Genomic DNA, 16247 nt, shown 5'->3' with positions numbered 1-16247 from the left:
AATTCAATACCCATTTCCCTTGATTCACTTTCTAATCTGGCAGGGAATGAGGAAGTGGAAATGTCTTGTTACCCTCTGTTCTACCATCAACAAACAGCCATTTGCAGATTTGATTAGTCCATTCAGACCTTTCAATGCTCTCCCATTAAGATGAAGCCAGTGTGGGCATTGTAGTATCATAAATTTCTTCTTGGTAAATTGGATATCTCCAATTATGATTGAGTTTTATGATTTAGTGAAGTTTTTGTTTTTTGTAAGTTTTGTTTTGTTTTTTGCTGTTTCCTTTTATCAGTTGGAGTAAGCCTAACCAAAAAGAAAAGAAACAAGTTGCATTAGAGAATAATAGGGAAAAAAGTATATTTCTCTGCTTTTAGACTTTTCTGGGATATTCCTGAAAGCTTCAAAATGTAAAGTATATGTGTAAATCAAATTATTTAAAAATTCAGTTTCACTGAACAGAACAGCATTTAAATGAATCCTTTACAAAGTATATCCAAATAATCACCCCTACCCCAATTTATATTTCATTGAGCTTTCTTTAATGCAGGACAAACTTGGTTTTTATTATCTTGAAAAACAAAGCTTAATTTTCCAATTTTTCTTTAGTCTTAATGAACTGGAGGCTATATTTTGTCTTTAGAATATATATATATATATATATATATATATTTTTTACCATTGATAGAGATCTCAGTTCACTCCTGTGTTTTCTACATTTATAATGCTACAATTTAAGTCTAATGTTAGTAATATCAACACAAAATAATCAGTTTAAATGAAATCAGTGCTCTAAAATAACATCTTGATTTCAGTTTTATTAGGGGAAAGAAATTTGGAGAATTTGAGAGAATTGGCCTTTGCCAAAAATCTTTTCAGGTAAATGCTGCAGGTGCCTATATAAGAATTACCTACTTCTAGGTGGAAAGGCAAGATTCATACATTCCCTTTTGTACTAGGAAAAAAAAATAACATGCCAATGATTTTGCTATCTTTGGGTAATACTTTTTCACTTTTTCTGAATTTATGCTCTGTAGTTATAAAATCAGATTTTGTCAACATAAGTTTTTCTCATTGATTAAATATTTAGTCTTATCCTGTGATTTACTAAATTTAAAAAAAAACATAGCTGAATATTACCATTTGTTTTCATTAGAAATTGCATCATATCCTATATGAAATCCAGAAATAGTGAAACAAGTATGTTTTTCATTAAAGAACTCAGGAGGAATTGAATATTTGAAAGGAAATTCTATTAATGGTCTAAGTTGATGGGAACATAGGAAAATAGTCATACACGACTAATACAAATGTAGATTTTACATGATTTCATATGTATGGTGAGATTTTGCTTACTTTCTCAGTGAGTGGAAGAAGGACTAGAGGATGGAAATTTAGAGCTCAAAATTTGAAAATTAAAAAAAAATTTAAATTAAATTGAATATAGGGGAACAGAAAATAACTGTTATTAAGTGGACCTATGTGGCCTGTTTATTTACATTTTTTTCCCTATAATTCTAGTTTGAAGCTGGCAATATGAAAAACCTGGTACTGAAGATCATCTCTGGATCTTTTCCTCCCGTTTCCTTGCATTATTCCTATGATCTCCGTAGTTTACTTTCTCATTTATTTAAAAGGAATCCTAAGGATAGACCATCGGTTAACTCCATATTGGAGAGAAGTTTTATAGCCAAACGTATCGAAAAGTTTCTTACACCTGAGGTATGTTTTTGATTTAATCAGATTAGATATCACATTTGATAAATTGCTGGTTCATTACAGGTTACAAACTATGCAATATTTCTTTACATTCTCTGAATTGGATTAAACTGATATTTTCTAAAATTTAAATGACAAGTTACAACTATCTCATTAGCATAGCAATTCATAAATTTTTTTTAGTCCCATTCTTTATGTCTCTTGTGTATGTTTCCTTAAATCTGCCATGGGGAATCTTCACAGCATGCTAAAAGGTCTTCCTTTAAATATCTTGAAACATCTCATGACTACCATTCAAGATGACATGGTTTCCATCAGTTATATGTCTCACTATGTTATTGTCCCATCTTTTTCCCTCCCTCCAATTTTACATTTTTGTAATACATCCTTAATGTTGCCTTTCCTCTGCCCCATTTATTATATCCTGCTGCTTGCTCAGGCCCTTTCTGTACTTCTCCATTCCGCCTCTGAGTGAACTTGGATATTTTGTGAGTTGAAACCATATAACATCACCACAAGAATTTTAGTATAAGATAGAGAGTGGTTTAGACCAGTGGTCCTCAAACTTTTTAAATAGGGGGCCAGTTCACTGTCCCTCAGACTGTTGGAGGGCCGGACTATAGTAAAAACAAAAGCTCACACTCTGTCTCCTCCCCTCAGCCCATTTGCCATAACCTGGTGGGCCGCATAAATGTCCTCAGTGGGCTGCATCTGGCCCGTGGGGCCGTAGTTTGAGAACCCCTGGCTTAGACTCATTAAGTTGTGGTGTAAGAATTTAAGTGTTTTCCTTGCCAGTAAAGTCTTATAAGAATCTTTCTTTTGGAAAATTGGATTTACACACATATATTATATCTAGGTTATACTATAACACATGTAAAATGTATGGGATTGCCTGTCATCTAGGGAAGGGAGTAGAGGGAGGGAGGGGAAAAATTGGAAAAATGAATACAAGGGATAATGTTATTAAAAAATTACTCATGCATATACTGTTATTTAAAAAATTTATAATTATAAAATTAAAAAAATTTTTAAAAAGTATTCTTCTCATTAAAAAAAAAGAATATTTTGATCTTTTGTATATGTCACTTGATTTGCATTTGTTAAATTTTAGGAAATAAAATCTGAGTGACTCCATTTTTCTTTCAGTTTCCCATTTCTGCTGTTGATAGATTGCTTAAAAAGATCTGCTTGTAGTTTTAATTGTATATCATATTTTCTGAATTATGTTATAGGCTGTAATTAATTTGGATCTTTGCTTTAACAAGTCAGTGGTGTGACTCTAAATAAATAGCAGTTTGGGGAATGAATCCTTCCATCAGTAATAAGTAGTTTCATGTCTGTTAGAATATGATCAGTTTTATTTTTTTTATTATTTGATGCTAATCACATCCAGTGCTTTCCAGCTTTTAAGGAATGTATTCATGTTATATAGATATGAGTTTTCTGTGTAGTTTGTAACTCTTTGGTCTCTCTCATTTTTTATTCCTGAAGCATATTTTCTGACATTTTTTATCATCCTTCACTATAACCATATTTGCATTGAAGTATTACCACAGGCAAAATTTATGATGACTTAATTTGGAGGGTTTTATCAAGGTCTTTGTAGAATTTCTCTATCCTTTATTTTTTGCCACTAGCATTTATGCATAAATTGGTGACAGTTCTTGTAAATACTTATTGTGAGAATTGCAGTATAAAATGATCAATATATCATGCCATATTTATTATTAATCTTTGGATTTACCAGCTCTTACAATTCTGTCATTTGCAGTTTCATCCTTCTATTTAGCTGCAACTTCCTTTTATTTCTTGGTTATATTTATAATAACTTTTCAAGATTAACAGTTTAGTCCCTGCAGTAATTTATTCACTTCTTGGTCACAGGATAACGATTTCAAATGGTATGTACTACCAGCTATAAAATGATGTTCTTAGGAGATTCAAAAATTATGTTATTCTTAGCATACTCTATCCTTTCGATCCTTCTCATCTGTAGATTACATGGCAGAGGATGGAGGATCATTTTGAAATTTTCTTTATTTCATGAGTTGCCACAGCCTAAGAATTCATAACCAAGTGGTGACCAGCTCTCTGGTGATAGCCTCTTCCACTCCAACTAAACTAGACCTCAAAAAATAGACCTATTTTGTTCCTGTAACTACCCTGAACTTGTCAAACTTGTGCTTTTGTGCTCACTTATATATCCTGATAAGGAATAAGAGTAGGATGCTGTAGGAGTTCCATTTAATATGTAGCCTGAATATTTTTTTAAAATCACTTTTTACAAAATGAGAACAGGGTGATGCTTTTCATTTCAATGTGGGTAGAAGGAGAAACCACAACTTAGAAGAAATCGAGTAGATCACAAAAGACAAAATTGACAATTTCCATTTTTATTTAAAAATTTTTAACAGAGCTAGAATAAAAAGATAAGCCATCAAGGTTATAGGAGGTAAGAAGAGTTGGGAAATCTTTTCATTAGATATCTCTACTAAAAGTCTGATAATTAAATTACATAGAGAATTGATGGAAATATATAAGAGCCATTTTATAATAGACAAGTAACTCAAAATTATCAAAAGTTTTTAAAAGAAGCAATACAGTTTTTGAACAATTATATGAACACATTATTTAAAAATTATCACTAAAATGTAATATAAATTAAGACAACTGTTTACTTCTTGATACAATTTAAAATTGACTACAAAAATGGAAATAGTAATTATTCAAAAGGCACTGAGAGGAGTATAATGATATAGCTTTGAAGCTGTAAGTTGGTACTTCATTCTGGTTAACAATTTGGAGCTATCTTAGAGGAGTGATTGAATTGCTTGTACCCTTTCAGCCATAAGTCTAATAAGAAAGCCAAGCAGTTCCCACATACACTGAGATATTCATAGTACTTGTTTCTATGGTACCAAAAGACTAGAAACAAATATTAGAGAATAAATGAACAGCTTGTGGCATATGAATGTGGTAAAAAATATTATTCTGTAATAAGAAATGAGTTTAGGAATAGAGGAAAAAATAGGAAGATCTATAGTAAGTGAAAAAAAAATTAAAAATAGAAGCAGTTTATATGGTGATTGAAGTAATGTAATTTAAACAATATATCACAATTAAGATTAATTACAATAGCCAATGTTGATTCCAAAAGGCACTTTTCTATTGGTAGAATAGGCATGTGGACTATAGATGTCAGTATTGCATATGCTATCGTATGGGGGTCACAGTATTAGGCTGTTTTTGCATTACAAAGAAAAAAAATTATTGCTCTGTGTGTGTGTATGTAAGCAAAATGTTTTATTGATGATATTATGGCTTTGTATCACAATCATTTCTGGTTAAATCATTTTTCCTCTCTCCTTCATTCTTCATCTAGAATAGAAACCCAGCAAAATATGAGATTCAGAATATAAGATAAAATGATTTTATATGACAGTGTACATGATATTCTGCCTATATAATCCCCCACTTGTGCTTTAGGAAGAAATTATTATTATTATTTTTTAAGAATAACATTTTGTATATACTTTTTTTTCCTTTCCATCTAAGCTTATTGCTGAAGAATTTAGTCCCAGAGCATTTCACAAATTTGGAGCTCATCATATGCCAGGTAAACAACATGTCTTCAGGTTCTTTTCATTTAAAAAAAAAAAAAATCTAACAACTATAGTACAATTTAAACCAGTAGATTGTGTAGCAAGTATTACTGATATAGATCCCCTTTCCAATATAGTATAGGAAACTAATTTGAATTTGCTAAATTAAATCATTCCTCAAATGCTAAATGGTCAAATGATAAGAATAGGATATAAGAAAATACTGAGAGGTTGAGGAATTAGAGGTAACAAAGGATAAAGAATAGTGGTAAGAGTTGTATTGCACAGAGAAAAATGGAATTATAAAAGAATATAATCAGATAAAGGAATTTTGGAGTTTTTAAACTTTGATTTGGAACAACTATAGTGATAGCAAGAACAAGAGTGTATAATTCATGTGGAGTCATGGAAGATGTATAAATTGCTGAAGTAGGAAGTTAGCCTATTTGAAGGAATATCAACAAATACATTGGAAGTTCAGTCTTAATATATTGCCACACTGCAGAACAGATCAAAACTTACACATTTATGCCATTTAGTAGTTACCTGATCAGGATTACACAAGTTATTTATTATTGAAATTAAAATATTTTTGTTATTTTTGAGGATACAGAGATACTAATTCAAATTATACTATAGTTGGGGCAGCTAGGTGATGCAGTAGATAGAGCACCAGCCCTGAATTCAGGAGAACCCGAGTTCAAATCTAGTCTCAGACACTTAACACTTACTAGCTATGTGACCCTGGGCAAGTCATTTAACCCCAGACTCACACACACACACACACACACACACACACACACACACACACACTCTCTCTCTCTCTCTCTCTCTCTCTCTCTCTCTCTCTCTCTCTCTCTCTCTCTCTCTCTCTCTCTCTCTCTATATATATATATATATATATATATATATATATATATGTATATATATATATATATATACACACACACACATACACTATAGTTAAATTAGATTATTTTAGACTTGTTTTTGTCTTTTAGACAGGTCAGTCAATAAAATATGGAGTTATTTTTGTCATCTAGAGTCTAGAAATAGGCAAATCCTCACAATAAAACTGTCTTACAGGCTATTTTATAACAAGGTATTTTTCATCCTTACATCAAGATCCTTTGGAAGATGTATAACAGAAATAAGTTTGTTCAGACAACATATGAGGCATACAACAGAGAGTTTTGTTTGCCAAAAGTATTTACCTGTGATGGAGGAGCTTCAGCTCCAAACCTAAGGAGGGATTCTCTGTGAATGAATAGGCCCTATAAATGCTCTTATTTACAAATGTTATGTTGATTGCAAGTAGCATTAGAACATTGTTGAGTCTTCTAAAAGAAATCTCTCATCACACAACGGTATTTGATCTGTTCATCTGCAAGGAAAGGCTAAGTGGATGAAAAATGAGTACTGCCAAGATTTCAGTAGATACCCTTCAGAGGCAGTTAGCTCACATTGGTCAAGAATCTAGTATGAACCAGTCACTCTGCTGAGCTCTACAACATGTATGCATCTTGTACTGACTGTACAGATGAAAAGTCCAAAATTGAGCAGAATAGGTTACCAAGTCACTTAGCCCCAACTGCCTCAGCAAAAAAAAAAAAAAAAAAAAGAATAGGTTACCAGAATTGCTTTTAGTTACGGCAGAGCTCTTTTATGAGTGCCAGGATTTCCATGAAAATCAAGGCTTATCTTTTCAATACTTAGATATTACAACACTTATTTTACTTGTGCATTTTTCTCTCAAGAATTAAATATGGGTATTAGAAGACAGTAGAAAGGAGTGTGGTACCTTTGCCAAGGAGCCCTAAAGAGAAGGAAAATGAGATTCCAAGAAACTTTAGAAGAAAAAAAATTAGATGGAATGCTCATGAGGCATAATTAAGGGGATGTCATGTTACTAGAGTACTTACCTAACACTCCTGTGGTTTTGAAGAAAGCAAAAAAAGATTTCTAACACCCTGGGTTACTCCCTTCTGCCAAACTTCTGGTAGTATATGGATAGTCATACCTGATGGACAGGTTTGAATGAGCTCTAGCAGTCTTATGGGAGGGAATTCCTGAATTAGTGAAATCACCAATCCATTCACTTGGTTTTTCTTTAATTAAGTGCTAAGATAGATTTAATTGAGAATCTTTATTCCTTAGTCACAAATCTTCTGCACTAATTCATCTTTTTAAAGTTATGTCATAGTTACTACTAATGATTCAGTTAACATTTAAGAACATAACAAATTGATAGTTTTTTAGATTAGTAGCTAATTATTGATGGTTTTGTAAATTGTCCTTTCTATTGAAATTTGGTATTTAGTTATCTGAATATGTTTCTCTTGTGAGGTGTATTGGCTTTGTTGTTAGAAGAGAACAGTTGTCATCATCATTCTCAACAATCATTATTCAGTGTTAATCGTGTAGCTTCTGTACTCATTATTAGTTATTGAATTTTTGTGTTTGTGGCTTTAGATTGATTTCAATTATGTTTTTTGTTGTTTTTTGTTTTTTTTTAAATAAAAGGGTCAAATAAGTTAGAAATTAATTGACTTAAATCCAAGAGTTATAGCCTGAAAGAATTTTAATTAAAATTGTGATATGAAGAGTCCCTCAAAAAGAGATTTCTTTTTTATATAATTTGTATCTTTTTTCTTTTTTTTTTGTGTGTAGCCAAAAGAGCTGCTCAGGGACAGATCTTTGCATCTCCTATTCCTGCACAGAAAATTACAAAGCCTGCTGCTAAGTATGGCGTGCCTTTAACGTATAAGAAAGCAATCGAAATGCCTAAAAAATATCATGAAAAGAAGCCTTCAAGATGCAAACAGGTACAACTTATCATAATAAACATCATTGTTAACACATTTAGTTTTTTAATATTGTTTTTTATTTTTCCCTATCATATCCCTTTTTTCTTTTCTCAATCAGCCAATCCTTGAAACAAAGATTCAGAGTTTAAAAAAAAAAGAATAGTAAAACTAATTAGCACATCAATTAAATCTGATGTTAAATGTGGTATTCCCTACCCAGAGTCCCCTTTCTTTGCAAGTAAGGAAGGTAACTTGCATTTTCATATCTCTTGTCTGAGGCCATTCTTGGTTGTCATAACTTCACAAGTTACAGTTTTTTTTGTTTTGTTAGTGGTATGTTCTTTACATTTACATTGTTGTCAGTGTATGTTATTTTCTTGTTTCCATTTACTTTGTGTGAGTTTATATTATTCCCCTCTTTGTATTTTTCACAGTTAGACTTTCTTACAGTGCAGTAGTATTACATTGTATTCAAATACCACAATTGTTTTCTAGTTGGTGGGATTCTACTTTGTTTCCAGTTTTCTGTTTTTACAAAACAGTGTTTCTATCTATATTTTGGTATTTGAGATCTACTTCCTTGAGATGTATACTTGCCAATGAGATCTTTGGGTCAAAGAATGTAGATACTTTATTTATTTTCTTGGTATAATTCAACTTACTTTATAATCATTAGATTAATTTGCAACTCTACCTCTTGATTTCTGCAATTTTCCCAACATTTACTATTCCTAATTTTTTGTGATCTTTTCTAGTTTACTGGGCATAAAGCTAAATCTTAGTGTTGTTTTGTTTTGAATTTCTCTTATTCTTAGGATTATTTTTCACATGGTTATAATAGTTTGCGATTTTTCTTTTGAGAACTATTTTTAGAACCTTTGACTACTGCTCACATATGTTCACATTTTCTATATATCTTGGATATTAAATTCTTATCAGATGTTTTATGTAAAAGTTTTTAATTTCATGTCATCAAAAAAATCTATTTCCTCTTTTGTAATTGCTCATAAACCTTACTTTAACAATTCTTTCCTAACCTTAGCTGTGAAAGGTACATTATTTGGTTCTGTTACTTGAATGGTTTCAATTCTAAGCTTATTGGGATATGATGGTTGATGTTGGTTTAGATTTCATTTCTGCTAAACTGTTTTCCAGTTTTCCTAATAAGTCTTATCACATAGGAAGCTATTCCTCAAATAATTTATCAAAATTGGATTATTACAATAACTGCTTTTGATTTTTCTTATATTTATAAACTGCTCAACACAGTGTACCTGTCATGGAGTATAAATGTTCTATAAATATTTATTTACTTATTTACAGTTTTTTATCAGTACCAGATATTTTTTTATGATGAGTGTTTTACAGTATAATCTGAGACTTTGAAATGCCATTCCCTATTTATTCTTACTTTTGCTTATTAGTTCTAAGGAGATCCTAAACCTTTTGTTCCTACAAATGAATTGTTATAATATTAGCAGACTGTATAAAGTATCCTCTTAATTATTCATTATAGTCTTAAATCTAGAAATGATTTTAGGTAGTATCACATTTTTATTATATTGTCATGACTCTGCTATAAGCACTAAATTTCCGTCAGTTATTCGAATGATTCTTTAAAGAACATTCTGTAATTGTATCTAATCAGTTTTTGACCATGCCTTAATAGAATATTTCCCACATATTTAAAGTATCCATTCTTTTAAATGGGATTTTTCCTTTCTATTTCCTGTTGAATATTTCTTAATACTGTAGAAAAATATTTTTATTTTTGTGAATTTATTTCATGTCTTTTTACTTTATTAAAATTGTCTTGAGTAGGGTTTGGTTTGTTTTTTTATTTTTTTTTTATTTTTTGCTGAATTATCTGGGTCTTTCTAGGTTAGTCCTCATGTTTTCAACAAATAAGAATGGTTTGTTCTTTTTTTTTGCCTATGTTTGTGCATTATTGTCCTATTGCAGTGTTCCTAGAACTAAATCAATGTTGGGAAGAAAGGGAACCTGTATTTATCTCTGTATTTTATAGAGAAAGCATTTATTGTCTTCACATCATAGATAATATTATTATTTGTTTTTAAATATGTAGTTTGATATTTAAAAAAAAATAGTCATTCTATGCTTTTGTCTTCATAGGCTTCAATTTTATAGGGTTTTTTGTTTTTCTCTTGTTTTCCTTTGTTATTTGGTTTTTTGCATAAACTGATGTGGTATTTTGTCAGAAACTTTTCTTTTATTGATAAAATAATGTAATATGGATATTTTTGGTTTTTGTTATTTTTTCCTAATTTTTAGCTGTCCTTATAGCCTTGGTATAAATCCAGTTTGAGTATAGAGAATAACTTTTTGAATATGCTAATAGTCTTTTAATCAAAACTTTATTTTTATTTTTTTGATATTTTATTTTTCCCAGTTACCTGTAAAGCAATTTTTTAACATTTGTTTTTAAAACTTGAGTTTCAGATTCTCTCCTTCCCGTCATCCACATCCACCCTTACCTGACATTGAAAATGCATATGTGAAGTTATACAAAACATAACCAGGATTTTGCTTTAAAAATTGGTATCAGGCATATTTATCTATATGTGTTTCTATTTGTTTTATCCTTCCATCATTTACATATTAGGACGATATTTTCTCATAAAATGAGTTTAATAATTTTAACCTCAATTTTTGAAAATAAGTTTAGTATAGGAATTAACTTATTTCTCTTTTTTCTTTTTAAAGCTTTTTATTTTCAAAACATATGCATATAGTTTTCCGCATTCACCCTTGCAAAACCTTGTATTCAAAATTTTTTTTCCTCCCTCCCAAATCCCCTTCCCTAGACAGCAAGTAATCAATATATGTTGAACATGTACAATTTTTCTATACATAATTCCACATTTATCATGTTGTACAAGAAAAGTTAGATCAAAAAAGGAAAAAACGAGAAAGAAAATAAAATGCAAGCAAACAACAACAACAAAAAAAGAGAAAATGCTATGTTGTGATCCATACTCTATTCCCACAGTCCTCTCTCTGAGTGTACGCGGTTCTCTTCATCACAAGACCAATGGAACTGGCCTAAATCATCTCTTTGTTGAAGAGAGCTATGTCCATCTGAATTGATCATAGGATAATCTTGCTATTACTGTATGTAATGATCTCCTGGTTCTGCTCATTTCACTTAGCATCAGTAAATGTAAGTTTCTCCAGGCCACTCTGAAATCATTCTGCTGGTCATTTCTTATAGAACAATAGTATTTCATAACATTCTTATACCACAATTTATTCAGTAGATGGCTATCTACTGAGTTTCCAGTTCCTTGCTACCACCACAAAAAGGGCTGTTACAAATATTTTTGCACAAGTGAGTCCTTTTCTCTTTTTTAAATGAAGTCTTTGGGACAGTAGAGATACTGGATTTAAGGGTATATATTCTTTGGGCATAGCTCCATATTGTTCTCCAGAAGGTAGAATCAGTTCACAACTTCACCAACAATGATTAGTGTCCCACTTTTACCACATTCGCTCCAACAAAATTAACTTTTTTAAAGTTAATTCTATTTTCCTGCAAATCTACTGAACCAAGTTTTCACAAAAAAGAATTCTTAAAAGTCATCTTTTTTTTTTTTTTTCTTTTCTTTTCTTTTCTTCTTTTTTTTTTTTAAATACTTTTGGGGCAACTAGGTGGCCTAGTGGATAGAGCACCAGCCCTGAAGTCAGGAAGACTTGAGTTCAAATGTGATCTCAGACACTTAACACTTCCTAGCTGTGTGACCCTGGGCAAGTTACTTAACCCCAATTGCCTCCGGAAAAAAAAAAATACTTCTTTTATTATTCTTATTTTTAAAAATTTATTTATTTTAATACACATTGACTTATCTTTTCTGTTTTTTTTTTCTCTTCCTCTCCCATGTTTTTCCTTTTTGTTCTGATTTTTCTCTCCCAACATGATTCATAAAGCAATGTGTATTAAAATAAATAAATTTTTAAAAATAAGAATAATAAAAGAAGTATTTTTTTTTTTCCGGAGGCAATTGGGGTTAAGTAACTTGCCCAGGGTCACACAGCTATAGTTCTAATCATAAAGAATTATTCACATGGCTTTATCATTACTCTTACTGAAATCAATTAACATTAAATATCACTCTAAATATTTAGGCCTTCTTTGCTAATAAAATATTTAAATTGTAAAAAAAAAATATGATAAATAAATCATTTCTTCTTACTGAGGGGGGGGAAGCCATCTGTCTCCTCCTTCCATTCCATACCACACAATAAAATTATGTTCTGCTTTGTCAGAATAAGTTTTTGCTGTCTTTTACTGTTTGGAAAAAAAGTCATTCTAATCTTTTTTTTTTTTTTTTTTTCTTTTAATCTGTTTGCTGCATAATCTTGTATAACCAGTATTCTGGTTCTTTGGTACTTGATCTTTTTCATGGGGCACTATTTTTTCTTAAAGTTCTGGAGCTTGGCTTTCATTTTTCTGGGGGTATAAAATTTATTGTTTCTGGTGGTGTCCTGAATTTTATTTTCCCTTTGATTTTATTAGTTTTTGCTGGTTTTATTTTGTTGTTTTTGAAATATGTGGCGATTTAAAAAAAAATTTTTTTTTCATGTAGTGAGTAGTTTTTAAAAAAAATTATCTTTCCTTGTCTTGTTTTCCAAATTAATTGGTTTTGATAGAAGATGACTCAAAAGTTACCATTTTAGGTGTCATTTTCAACTTTCCACTTTCTTCTGCTTTATATAAGAACTCTTGTCAAGTTCTTGGCTACTCATCTCTCCCCACTTTCCCTGGCTTTCTTAAAGTTTTAGCTAAAGTCCTACCTTCTATAGGAAGTCTTTCAAACTATTAATGGTAATGCCTTCCCTAATTTTGATATTATTCTCTTTGCTTTTTTTCCTTCCAACTATTCCTTTTGCCAAGCTTTTTTTTCTTCTTCTTCTAGTTTTCTACTTGGAATCATTGCAGGTTTATGCTCTTTTTGAATTTTATGTCATTATATTAGATATTCTTTTCACTCATTGCTTCAACCTTTTCTTCTAGGAATGACTGGTCGAGGTCCCCCATTTTGCTCTTTAAAGTTTTGGGGATTTTTTTGACTCTTCCGTAGCAATAATATTGTCACTCTGGTCCTTCATTGCAGGACCCCTCTCAGTCTTACAGCAAATAGCTGAACTGGTATCCTAGAAATCTTTGTTTCCAGGAACTTTGTACTGGAGTCAAACTTTGTATTATCCTGCAAACACTAGCCTTCATACCATTCTGCCCCAGGAATATAGGAAGGATATATGTAGGTCCTAATTCTATTCTTTTCTTTTCTTTTTAATAATAGCTTTTTATTTTCAAAGCACATGCAAAGATGGTTTTCAGCATTCACCCCTCAAAACCTTGTCTTTCAAATTTTTCTCCCTCCCTTCTCCCACTCCCTCCCTAGTCAGCAAATAATCCAATATATGTTAAACATGCAATTTCTTCTATACATATTTCTACAACTATCATGCTGCACAAGAAAAATCAGATCAAAGAGGGGAAAAAATGAGAAAGGAATAAAAAGCAAGCAAACACCAACAACAAAAAAGGTGAAAATACTGTTGTGATTCACATTCATTCCCCACAGTCCTCTTCCTAGATGCAGATGGCTCTCTCTATCACAAGTGTATTCGAATTGTAGCTCCTAATTTTTAGTACAGTTTTGGCTGAGTCCAGAGAGCTTGAAATTGTGAAATTCTGAATTGGGAATGTAGAAATGAGATTGTTTTCCTTGTTCCTTACCCATTTCCCATTTCTAGATAGGGTTTAGGAGGATTTAAGAGAATTATTAATGTATGCATACCTTTTAACACTTAATACTTGTAGATGATAAAGCCCTGATGGTGGTGGTTCCATGGGTGCTACAGCAGTGGGGAAACTTCCTTAGGTATGTATGAAGAAGGCAATGCAGGGACCTAGAAATTTATTGTTGTTATTTAGTCATGTCTTAACTCTTCATGACCCTATTTGGGGTTTTCTTAGCAAAGATAGAAGTGATTTGCAATTTTACAGATGAGGAAATTGAGGAAAATAGGATGAAGTGATCTTCCAAGAGTCACACAGCTAATGTTTCCTGGTGAATTTGAACTTGGATCTTCCTGACTGTAGACCCAGAGTTTTAGCTATTGTTCACCTAGCTGTCTCAGGTACCTTGGAAACTTAACTTTTACTCTGTCACAGTAAGCAAAAGGCCTAGAAAGAAATAGTGCTCAGTGTCTGAAGTCAGATAAATATTAGTATAAATGTATTCTGGAGTCCAGAACTGTATCAATCAAACTGTGTTTGACCAGCTCACTATAGCCCAATTGTAGTCCCAGAATTTGTAGGAATTTGGGAGTTAAACAATCTTAGTAAAGTTTTTGCTTGCTGCGATAGAATTAAGAGTTAAGTTTCCCAGGTCCTTGCCCAGTCTTACCCATTGCTTATTTTACAAAAAATACCCTGAATTACCATTGCTCATAGTATGTCAGTTAGTTCCTATTTATACCACCTCAGGTTTTTTTTTTTTGTCTTAAAACTGTGATATTTCATGTGGTTGTTAATAGTTTGCAATTTGAAGATTCAAGACATCTCAGTGGGGGATGGTGAATCAGTACTTGTCCTTAAACAATTGCTGGATTTAGACTCAGAGGCCCTGGATTCAAATCCATCTCTCCCATTTATGACATCATTTTGAGCAAGTCCCCTAATATATGATATCCAGCTCCCCATCTATAAAAGAAAGATTTTGGACTAGGAAACTTTTAAGATTCTTATTCTCCCTAGTATCCTCTGGCAGACACAGTTGTAGTCTAAAAGGTATCAAAGAAAGGATTCTGGGAAGATGCTGGAGTGATAGATGAGAAAATTCTAAGCTCTCTAGATTTTCCTCACAAAACAATTTCATTTCAGGGTGAACATAGACTGGTAAAAAACAAATAAGACTTGGGGCAGAACAAAGTTCTCCTGGGACAACTAGGAGAAGATTGGAAAAAGACCCCAAGATGAAGGTTTGGCTAGTGTGAAGTATAAATATCTTTGAATAGATCTGCTGAAACAGCAAGTGGAGAAGCCTGGGGCTGGCAAGGTATACAGGTAGCCTTGCCCAAACCTGAGGAATTTTTACTTCTCAAACAGTGTAGGGAAGCAGAAATCTGAGTAAATCTCTGCTAATAAGGAATTCTAGGTACATCTGCGCTGCTCAGAGAAGAATTTTGTTTACAGTACTCCTTGTGAGTGCAGAAGCAGTAGGACAGGGAAGCTACTAGTGGTGGGCATTTAGAGTAGTGTCTTCAGGCTAGAGGGGAGAACTGAAGGAAGTTCCAGAGGTACATCCCCACCCCAGAATTAGTAGTGATTACACTAACAAGCTCTTACTAAAAAGAAAAAAAATAGAGCAGTCAAATGAGAAAGGACCCAACTATAGAAAGTTACTATAGGAATAGTAACTCAGAGAAGAGTGAAGTAAAAAAACCTTTTTCTACCCAAAAGAGTAACATTAAGTGGTTACCTGTCCAAAAAGAATTCATAGAATTCAAAAAAGACTTTAAAAATCAAATGAGATTGAAGAAAAAGTAAAAAATAATAATCCAAGAAAAAGAATATTATGAAAAACAAGTCAACCAATCAGAAAAAGGAGATCCAGAATCTTAAAGAAGAAAATGTCTCCTTGAAAATTAGAATTGGGCAAGGGAAAGTTATAAGAGAACAAGAAATAATTTTTTAAAAATATAAAGAAGGAAAAAATAGACGAGGATATGAGACATAAGAAAAATAATAGATCTGGAGAATAGATAAGAAAAGAAAACATAAGAATAATTGGACTATCTAAAAACTTATCACCAAAAAAAAAGAAGTCTGATAAAATAATACAAGAAATAATCAAAGAAAATTGCCCTGAAATGATAGAACAAGAAGAGAAAGCTGAAAGAGGAAAAGTCCAGAGATCCTACAAGGAAAACATAGAGGATATTATTGTTAAATTTCATAATCCCCAGATCAAAGAGAAAATTTTATGAGCAACAACAACAAAAGCAAACAAAAAAGCATCAATTCAAATGTGCTGGAGCTAGTTTGAGTTATTCAAGACTTATCAGAGGCTACAATAGAAGACTTCAGATATTG

The 16247-nt window shown here is 31.8% G+C and overlaps 1 protein-coding gene across 19 annotated transcripts in view; it reads left to right on the top strand.

The window, feature by feature from the left end:
- The window catches only part of NEK1 (NIMA related kinase 1), a 156897-nt gene that overhangs the window by 43641 nt on the left and 97009 nt on the right, over positions 1-16247 (top strand). For all 19 annotated transcript variants that reach the window (XM_074276485.1, XM_074276480.1, XM_074276477.1 and 16 more), the window contains 3 exons: positions 1519-1719; positions 5272-5332; positions 7989-8143. In XM_074276485.1, the coding sequence (XP_074132586.1) occupies positions 1519-1719; positions 5272-5332; positions 7989-8143 (417 nt within the window). The remainder of the gene's footprint in view (positions 1-1518; positions 1720-5271; positions 5333-7988; positions 8144-16247) is intronic.

The sequence above is a fragment of the Sminthopsis crassicaudata genome, chromosome 6 (assembly GCF_048593235.1).
Source record: "Sminthopsis crassicaudata isolate SCR6 chromosome 6, ASM4859323v1, whole genome shotgun sequence".
NCBI lineage: Eukaryota > Metazoa > Chordata > Mammalia > Dasyuromorphia > Dasyuridae > Sminthopsis > Sminthopsis crassicaudata.
The sequence above is the reverse complement of the archived record's forward strand: the minus strand, read 5'-3'. Positions and strand labels throughout refer to the sequence as shown.